The following is a 10,000-nucleotide window of genomic DNA, read 5'->3' as shown; positions in this document are numbered from 1 at the left end:
CAACACCATTCACTAGGCTTGAGCAGAGACACAGGGGACATACCGTACTCAGGACAACACAACACCATTCACTAGGCTTGGGGCGGTATGCAGATTGTCAAACTGACCGTGTACCATACCGGGATATCCGGTAATACCGGCATTAAACACAAGGGGGCATTTTCAAATCCCATTGGAGTTTCTGTAGCCTGAAGGTTAGCAATGCTAACAAGTACATGTAAAATCCCATTGGAGTTTCTGTAGCCTGAAGGTTAGCAATGCTAACAAGTACATGTAAAATCCCATTTAGGAAGAAGCTAAACACGTAGCTAGATAGCTAACTAGCTACTGAACTCAACACATTTTAAACAGTTCCACTTTAATAGTTGTAAGATATCTAGCTGGTAAAAACATTTAGTCGTGCATGACCATCCCGTAAATTAGATCACCTGACGCGTTCTGCACGACAGTGACAGGTCACCGGTCTCCGGTCTCCGGTCGTCGTGCGTTTTTAAAAACCAAAACCGGTTCATAATGTAACATCATGGTGAAATGCAGAACGGAAAACGCTTATCGCCTAAAGTTATTGAGCCGAGTTGACTGCAGGTCATTTACTCCGAAAAGTAGATCCAAAATATCAACGTTTAGATAAACATCTACAATATAAATATAGTTTCAACAGGTATTGTAAAACCACGTCGTTTCCTGATACCCCCCCAGGTACATCTGGGATACCGCCCAAACCTACCAATCACTCCTAAACAAACAACGGGCACACACAGAACTATTGAAACCACGTCGTTTCCTGATACCCCCCCAGGTACATCTGGGATACCGCCCAAACCTACCAATCACTCCTAAACAAACAACGGGCACACACAGAACTATTGAAACCACGTCGTTTCCTGATACCCCCCCAGGTACATCTGGGATACCGCCCAAACCTACCAATCACTCCTAAACAAACAACGGGCACACACAGAACTATTGAAACCACGTCGTTTCCTGATACCCCCCAGGTACATCTGGGATACCGCCCAAACCTACCAATCACTCACTCCTAAAAAAACAACGGGCACACACAGAACTATTGAAACCACGTCGTTTCCTGATACCCCCCAGGTACATCTGGGATACCGCCCAAACCTACCAATCACTCCTAAACAAACAACGGGCACACACAGAACTATTGAAACCACGTCGTTTCCTGATACCCCCCAGGTACATCTGGGATACCGCCCAAACCTACCAATCACTCCTAAACAAACAACGGGCACACACAGAACTATTGAAACCACGTCGTTTCCTGATACCCCCCCAGGTACATCTGGGATACCGCCAAACCTACCAATCACTCACTCCTAAACAAACAACGGGCACACACACAGAACTATTGAAACCACGTCGTTTCCTGATACCCCCCAGGTACATCCGGGATACCGCCCAAACCTACCAATCACTCCTAAACAAACAACGGGCACACACAGAACTATTGATTGTATAGAAGTATTGATTGTGTTGTACAGAAGTATTGATTGTGTTGTACAGAAGTATTGATTGTGTTGTACAGAAGTATTGATTGTGTTGTACAGAAGTATTGATTGTGTTGAACAGAAGTATTGATTGTGTTGTATAGAAGTATTGATTGTGTTGTACAGAAGTATTGATTGTATAGAAGTATTGATTGTATAGAAGTATTGATTGTATATAAGTATTGATTGTATAGAAGTATTGATTGTGTTGTACAGAAGTATTGATTGTATAGAAGTATTGATTGTGTTGAACAGAAGTATTGATTGTATAGAAGTATTGATTGTGTTGTACAGAAGTATTGATTGTGTTGTACAGAAGTATTGATTGTGTTGAACAGAAGTATTGATTGTATAGAAGTATTGATTGTGTTGTACAGAAGTATTGATTGTGTTGTACAGAAGTATTGCTTGTGTTGAACAGAAGTATTGATTGTGTTGAACAGAAGTATTGATTGTGTTGTACAGAAGTATTGATTGTGTTGTACAGAAGTATTGATTGTGTTGAACAGAAGTATTGATTGTGTTGTACAGAAGTATTGATTGTGTTGTACAGAAGTATTGATTGTGTTGAACAGAAGTATTGATTGTGTTGTACAGAAGCCGTGGTCTTACTTGGTGGGGATGATTACCGTTATGGGGACTCTGAACAGAGGGCCAGAGCTGGGGGACGCGGTGTCATAACCACACACCTGAAACACAACAGGTCCAATACTGGATTAAATGCTGGACATCCTCCTCTCTCTCTCTCTCTTCCTGAAACAGGTTCAATACTGGACATCCTCCTCTCTCTCTCTCTCTTCCTGAAACAGGTTCAATACTGGATTAAATACTGGACATCCTCCTCTCTCTCTCTCTCTCTTCCTGAAACAGGTTCAATACTGGACATCCTCCTCTCTCTCTCTCTCTTCCTGAAACAGGTTCAATACTGGACATCCTCCTCTCTCTCTCTCTCTTCCTGAAACAGGTTCAATACTGGACATCCTCCTCTCTCTCTCTCTCTTCCTGAAACAGGTTCAATACTGGATTAAATACTGGACATCCTCCTCTCTCTCTCTTCCTGAAACAGGTTCAATACTGGATTAAATACTGGACATCCTCCTCTCTCTCTCTCTTCCTGAAACAGGTTCAATACTGTATTAAATACTGGACATCCTCCCCTCTCTCTCTCTCTTCCTGAAACAGGTTCAATACTGGACATCCTCCCCTCTCTCTCTCTTCCTGAAACAGGTTCAATACTGGACATCCTCCTCTCTCTCTCTCTCTTCCTGAAACAGGTTCAATACTGGATTAAATACTGGACATCCTCCTCTCTCTCTCTCTCTCTCTCTTCCTGAAACAGGTTCAATACTGGACATCCTCCTCTCTCTCTCTCTTCCTGAAACAGGTTCAATACTGGACATCCTCCTCTCTCTCTCTCTCTTCCTGAAACAGGTTCAATACTGGACATCCTCTCTCTCTCTCTCTTCCTGAAACAGGTTCAATACTGGACATCCTCCTCTCTCTCTCTCTCTTCCTGAAACAGGTTCAATACTGGATTAAATACTGGACATCCTCCTCTCTCTCTCTCTCTCTTCCTGAAACAGGTTCAATACTGGACATCCTCCTCTCTCTCTCTCTCTCTTCCTGAAACAGGTCCAATACTGGACATCCACCTCTCTCTCTCTCTTCCTGAAACAGGTTCAATACTGTATTAAATACTGGACATCCTCCTCTCTCTCTCTCTTTCTTCCTGAAACAGGTTCAATAGTGGATTAAATACTGGACATCCTCCTCTCTCTCTCTCTTCCTGAAACAGGTTCAATACTGGATTAAATACTGGACATCCTCCTCTCTCTCTCTTCCTGAAACAGGTCCAATACTGGATTAAATACTGGACATCCTCCTCCCTCTCTCTCTCTCTTCCTGAAACAGGTTCAATACTGGACATCCTCCTCTCTCTCTCTCTCTCTTCCTGAAACAGGTTCAATACTGGACATCCTCCTCTCTCTCTCTCTCTTCCTGAAACAGGTTCAATACTGGACATCCTCCCCTCTCTCTCTCTTCCTGAAACAGGTTCAATACTGGACATCTTCCTCTCTCTCTCTCTCTTCCTGAAACAGGTTCAATACTGGACATCCTCCTCTCTCTCTCTCTTCCTGAAACAGGTTCAATACTGGACATCCTCCTCTCTCTCTCTCTGTTCCTGAATCAGGTTCAATACTGGATTAAATACTGGACATCCTCCTCCCCTCTCTCTCTCTTCCTGAAACAGGTTCAATACTGGACATCCTACTCTCTCTCTCTCTCTCTTCCTGAAACAGGTTCAAAACTGGACATCCTCCTCTCTCTCTTCCTGAAACAGGTTCAAAACTGGACATCCTCCTCTCTCTCTTCCTGAAACAGGTTCAATACTGGACATCCTCCTCTCTCTCTCTTCCTGAAACAGGTTCAATACTGGATTAAATACAGGACAAACTCTCTCTCTCTCTTCCTGAAACAGGTTCAATACTGGATTAAATACTGGACAACCTCTCTCTCTCTCTCTTCCTGAAACAGGTTCAATACTGGACATCCTCCTCTCTCTCTCTTCCTGAAACAGGTTCAATACTGGATTAAATACAGGACAAACTCTCTCTCTCTCTCTCTCTTCCTGAAACAGGTTCAATACTGGATTAAATACTGGACAACCTCTCTCTCTCTCTCTTCCTGAAACAGGTTCAATACTGGACATCCTCCTCTCTCTCCTCTCCGTACCTCAGTATAAACCAGTCCCTCTCTCTTCTCTCCGTACCTCAGTATAATGCAGTCCCTCTCTCTCTCCTCTTCATACCTCAGTACAAACCAGTCCCCTCTCTCTCCTCTCCGTACCTCAGTATAAACCAGTCCCTCTCTCCTCTCCGTACCTCAGTATAAACCAGTCCCTCTCTCTCCTCTCCGTACCTCAGTATAAACCAGTCCCTCTCTCCTCTCAGTACCTCAGTATAAACCAGTCCCTCTCTCTCCTCTCCGTACCTCAGTATACTGCATTCCCTCTCTCTCCTCTCCGTACCTCAGTATAATGCAGTCCCTCTCTCTCTCCTCTTCATACCTCAGTATAAACCAGTCCCCTCTCTCTCCTCTCCGTACCTCAGTATAAACCAGTTCCCCTCTCTTTCCTCTCTGTACCTCAGTATAATGCAGTCCCTCTCTCTCCTCTCCATACCTCAGTATAATGCAGTCCCTCTCTCTCTCCTCTTCATACTTCAGTATAAACCAGTCTCTCTCTCCTCTCCGTACCTCAGTATAATGCAGTCCCTCCCTCTCTCTCTCCTCTCCGTACCTCAGTATAAACCAGTCCCTCTCGCTCTCTCTCCTCTCCGTACCTCAGTATAATGCAGTCCCTCTCTCTCTCCTCTTCATACCTCAGTATAAACCAGTCCCCTCTCTCTCCTCTCCGTACCTCAGTATAAACCAGTTCCCCTCTCTTTCCTCTCTGTACCTCAGTATAATGCAGTCCCTCTCTCTCCTCTCCGTACCTCAGTATAATGCAGTCCCTCTCTCTCTCCTCTTCATACCTCAGTATAAACCAGTCTCTCTCTCCTCTCCGTACCTCAGTATAATGCAGTCCCTCTCTCTCTCCTCTTCATACCTCAGTATAAACCAGTCTCTCTCTCCTCTTCGTACCTCAGTATAAACCAGTCCCTCTCTCTCCTCTCCGTACCTCAGTATAAACCAGTCCCTCTCTCTCTCCTCTTCATACCTCAGTATAAACCAGTCCCCTCTCTCTCCTCTCCGTACCTCAGTATAAACCAGTTCCCCTCTCTTTCCTCTCTGTACCTCAGTATAATGCAGTCCCTCTCTCTCTCCTCTTCATACCTCAGTATAAACCAGTCTCTCTCTCCTCTCCGTACCTCAGTATAATGCAGTCCCTCCCTCTCTCTCTCCTCTCCGTACCTCAGTATAAACCAGTCCCTCTCTCTCTCCTCTCCGTACCTCAGTATAAACCAGTCCCTCTCCCTCTCCTCTCCGTACCTCAGTATAATGCAGTCCCTCTCTCTCCTCTCCGTACCTCAGTATAATGCAGTCCCTCTCTCTCTCCTCTTCATACCTCAGTATAAACCAGTCCCTCTCTCTCCTCTCAGTACCTCAGTATAAACCAGTCTCTCTCTCCTCTCCGTACCTCAGTATAAACCAGTCCCTCTCTCCTCTCCGTACCTCAGTATAAACCAGTCCCTCTCTCCTCTTCATACCTCAGTATAAACCAGTCTCTCTCTCCTCTCCGTACCTCAGTATAAACCAGTCTCTCTCTCCTCTCCGTACCTCAGTATAATGCAGTCTCTCTCTCCTCTCCGTACCTCAGTATAAACCAGTCCCTCTCTCTCCTCTCCGTACCTCAGTATAATGCAGTCCCTCTCTCTCTCCTCTCCGTACCTTAGTATAAACCAGTCTCTCTCTCCTCTCCGTACCTCAGTATAAACCAGTCTCTCTCTCCTCTCCGTACCTCAGTATGAACCAGTCTCTCTCTCCTCTCCGTACCTCAGTATAAACCAGTCTCTCTCTCCTCTCCGTACCTCAGTATAAACCAGTCCCTCTCTCCTCTCCGTACCTCAGTATAAACCAGTCCCTCTCTCTCTCCTCTCCGTACCTCAGTATAAACCAGTCCCTCTCTCCTCTCCGTACCTCAGTATAAACCAGTCTCTCTCTCTCCTCTCCGTACCTCAGTATAAACCAGTCCCTCTCTCCTCTCCGTACCTCAGTATAAACCAGTCTCTCTCTCTCCTCTCCGTACCTCAGTATAAACCAGTCTCTCTCTCCTCTCCATACCTCAGTATAAACCAGTCCCTCTCTCTCCTCTCCGTACCTCAGTATAAACCAGTTCCTCTCTCCTCTCCGTACCTCAGTATAAACCAGTCCCTCTCTCGCTCTCCTCTCTCTCTCTCCTCCCTCTCTCTCTCGTACCTCAGTATAATGCAGTCCCTCTCGGAGCCCCAGGGGATCGACTCTGACGTTGACATGACGACACTGGTTCATGAGCTCCAGGTGGGAGGGACACTGCACCCAGGAGGCGGAGCATGTCAGGGCCAGGTGCAGTTGCAGAGAAATACGCTCCGTGTTCTCTGTCAAACAGGAAGTAGAATGGACCAATTAATAGAACTAAAGAGGACAGACCAATCACCAATCATGCAGTGTGTGTGTGTGTCTGTGTAATACCGGTATTTTCGGGGAAAACGGGTTCGATGCCGACCCCGTGGTCGGAGGGGGACAGGACCTGGTTGGGGTCTCGGAGGTAGATGCCTCGCTGCGTTCCCACGGTAACAGTGAAGCCCAGGTTAGCGGTGGGGAGAGAGGCATGCTGGGTCAGGTAGTCTACAGCTCTGTCCACCTGTAAAAAGCACAGAGAAACCAGTTCAATTCCACAGAGACACCAGTTCTCCACTATACAGTAGACACCAGTTCTCCACTATACAGTAGACACCAGTTCTCCACTATACAGTAGACACCAGTTCTCCACTATACAGTAGACACCAGTTCTCCACTATACAGTAGACACTAGTTCTCCGCTATACAGTAGACACTAGTTCTCCACTATACAGTAGACACTAGTTCTCCGCTATACAGTAGACACTAGTTCTCCACTATACAGTAGACACTAGTTCTCCACTATACAGTAGACACCAGTTCTCCACTATACAGTAGACACCAGTTCTCCACTATACAGTAGACACTAGTTCTCCACTATACAGTAGACACCAGTTCTCCACTATACAGTAGACACCAGTTCTCCGCTATACAGTAGACACTAGTTCTCCACTATACAGTAGACACCAGTTCTCCACTATACAGTAGACACTAGTTCTCCACTATACAGTAGACACCAGTTCTCCACTATACAGTAGACACTAGTTCTCCACTATACAGTAGACACCAGTTCTCCACTATACAGTAGACACTAGTTATCCACTATACAGTAGACACTAGTTCTCCACTATACAGTAGACACTAGTTCTCCACTATACAGTAGACACCAGTTCTCCACTATACAGTAGACACTAGTTCTCCACTATACAGTAGACACTAGTTCTCCACTATACAGTAGACACCAGTTCTCCACTATACAGTAGACACTAGTTCTCCACTATACAGTAGACACTAGTTCTCCACTATACAGTAGACACCAGTTCTCCACTATACAGTAGACACTAGTTCTCCACTATACAGTAGACACTAGTTCTCCACTATACAGTAGACACTAGTTCTCCACTATACAGTAGACACTAGTTCTCCACTATACAGTAGACACTAGTTCTCCACTATACAGTAGACACTAGTTCTCCACTATACAGTAGACACCAGTTCTCCACTATACAGTAGACACTAGTTCTCCACTATACAGTAGACACTAGTTCTCCACTATACAGTAGACACTAGTTATCCACTATACAGTAGACACTAGTTCTCCACTATACAGTAGACACTAGTTCTCCGCTATACAGTAGACACTAGTTCTCCACTATACAGTAGACACCAGTTCTCCGCTATACAGTAGACACTAGTTCTCCACTATACAGTAGACACTAGTTCTCCACTATACAGTAGACACTAGTTCTCCACTATACAGTAGACACTAGTTCTCCACTATACAGTAGACACTAGTTCTCCACTATACAGTAGACACCAGTTCTCCACTATACAGTAGACACTAGTTCTCCACTATACAGTAGACACCAGTTCTCCACTATACAGTAGACACCAGTTCTCCACTATACAGTAGACACTAGTTCTCCACTATACAGTAGACACTAGTTCTCCACTATACAGTAGACACCAGTTCTCCACTATACAGTAGACACTAGTTCTCCACTATACAGTAGACACTAGTTCTCCACTATACAGTAGACACTAGTTCTCCACTATACAGTAGACACTAGTTCTCCACTATACAGTAGACACTAGTTCTCCACTATACAGTAGACACTAGTTCTCCACTATACAGTAGACACTAGTTCTCCACTATACAGTAGACACTAGTTCTCCACTATACAGTAGACACTAGTTCTCCACTATACAGTAGACACTAGTTCTCCACTATACAGTAGACACTAGTTCTCCACTATACAGTAGACACTAGTTCTCCGCTATACAGTAGACACTAGTTCTCCACTATACAGTAGACACTAGTTCTCCGCTATACAGTAGACACTAGTTCTCCACTATACAGTAGACACTAGAACTTCCTGTCCAACTTCCTGTCCAACACAGGGGAGTCTTGCCTGTATGATTCCGTGTCCCTGTGCGAACACCTCGATGTCGTCGACCTTCAGAGCCGTGTTCTCCAGAGCTCTCCTCACCGCAGAGACCGATGGACGGATACCGTTCTGCTTCAGACCTGCAGCGCACACACACACACACCCCCCATTAACACACACACACACACACATTAAACCCCCCCCCCCCCATTATAACACACACACACACACCCCATTATAACACACACACACACACTATAACACACCCCCATTATAACACACACACACACACACACACATTAACCCCCCCCCCACTATAACACACACACACATTAAAACACCACCCCCCCCACCCCCATTATAACACACACACACAAAAACCCACACTCTCACACACACACACTTAAACCCCCCCCCCATTTAAACACACACAAACCCCCATTAACACCCACACACCCACCTGACAGCACCAGGGCGATCCCTCCACAGGCGTTGGGGGACGACATGGAGGTACCATTCATCAGCTGGGTTCCTCTGAGAGTCCAGTTGGGTACGGAGGCGATGGCCCCCCCCGGAGCGGTGATACTGACTCCCAGGGCCCCGTCGGTACTGGGGCCCCGAGACGACCAGGTGTACTGGTTCGGAGGAAGCTTCTCTCTCAGAGAATACTCTGCAACCATCATGTCTGGAGTCACATACGCCCCCACGCCTGGAAGAGGAGACCAACGGGGTAGAGGTAAAACACACACACACCCCCACGCCTGGAAGAGGAGACCAACGGGGTAAAACACACACACGCCCCCACGCCTGGAAGAGAACACACACACACCCCCACGCCTGGAAGAGGAGACCAACGGGGTAGAGGTCAAACACACACACGCCCCCACGCCTGGAAGAGGAGACCAACGGGGTAGAGGTCAAACACACACACGCCCCCACGCCTGGAAGAGGAGACCAACGGGGTAGAGGTACTGACACACACACGCCCCCACGCCTGGAAGAGGAGACCAACGGGGTAAAACACACACACGCCCCCACGCCTGGTAGAGGAGACCAACGGGGTAGAGGTCAAACACACACACGCCCCCACGCCTGGTAGAGGAGACCAACGGGGTAGAGGTAAAACACACACACGCCCCCACGCCTGGAAGAGGAGACCAACGGGGTAGAGGTCAAACACACACACGCCCCCACGCCTGGAAGAGGAGACCAACGGGGTAGAGGTCAAACACACACACGCCCCACGCCTGGAAGAGGAGACCAACGGGGTAGAGGTCAAACATA

The 10,000-nt window shown here is 46.7% G+C and overlaps 1 protein-coding gene across 1 annotated transcript in view; it reads right to left on the bottom strand.

Annotated features, from left to right (window-relative positions):
- The window catches only part of LOC139412753 (tripeptidyl-peptidase 2-like), a 62,076-nt gene that overhangs the window by 30,256 nt on the left and 21,820 nt on the right, over positions 1–10,000 (bottom strand). The window contains exons 10-14 of the mRNA XM_071159439.1: positions 9,177–9,425; positions 8,741–8,856; positions 6,681–6,852; positions 6,429–6,586; positions 2,124–2,200 (exon numbers count right to left, since the gene is read on the bottom strand). Coding sequence (XP_071015540.1) covers positions 2,124–2,200; positions 6,429–6,586; positions 6,681–6,852; positions 8,741–8,856; positions 9,177–9,425 — 772 coding nt within the window. The remainder of the gene's footprint in view (positions 1–2,123; positions 2,201–6,428; positions 6,587–6,680; positions 6,853–8,740; positions 8,857–9,176; positions 9,426–10,000) is intronic.

This window comes from Oncorhynchus clarkii, chromosome 7 (assembly GCF_045791955.1).
Source record: "Oncorhynchus clarkii lewisi isolate Uvic-CL-2024 chromosome 7, UVic_Ocla_1.0, whole genome shotgun sequence".
NCBI classification, from domain to species: domain Eukaryota; kingdom Metazoa; phylum Chordata; class Actinopteri; order Salmoniformes; family Salmonidae; genus Oncorhynchus; species Oncorhynchus clarkii.
This window is presented reverse-complemented; position numbering and strand designations above follow the sequence as displayed.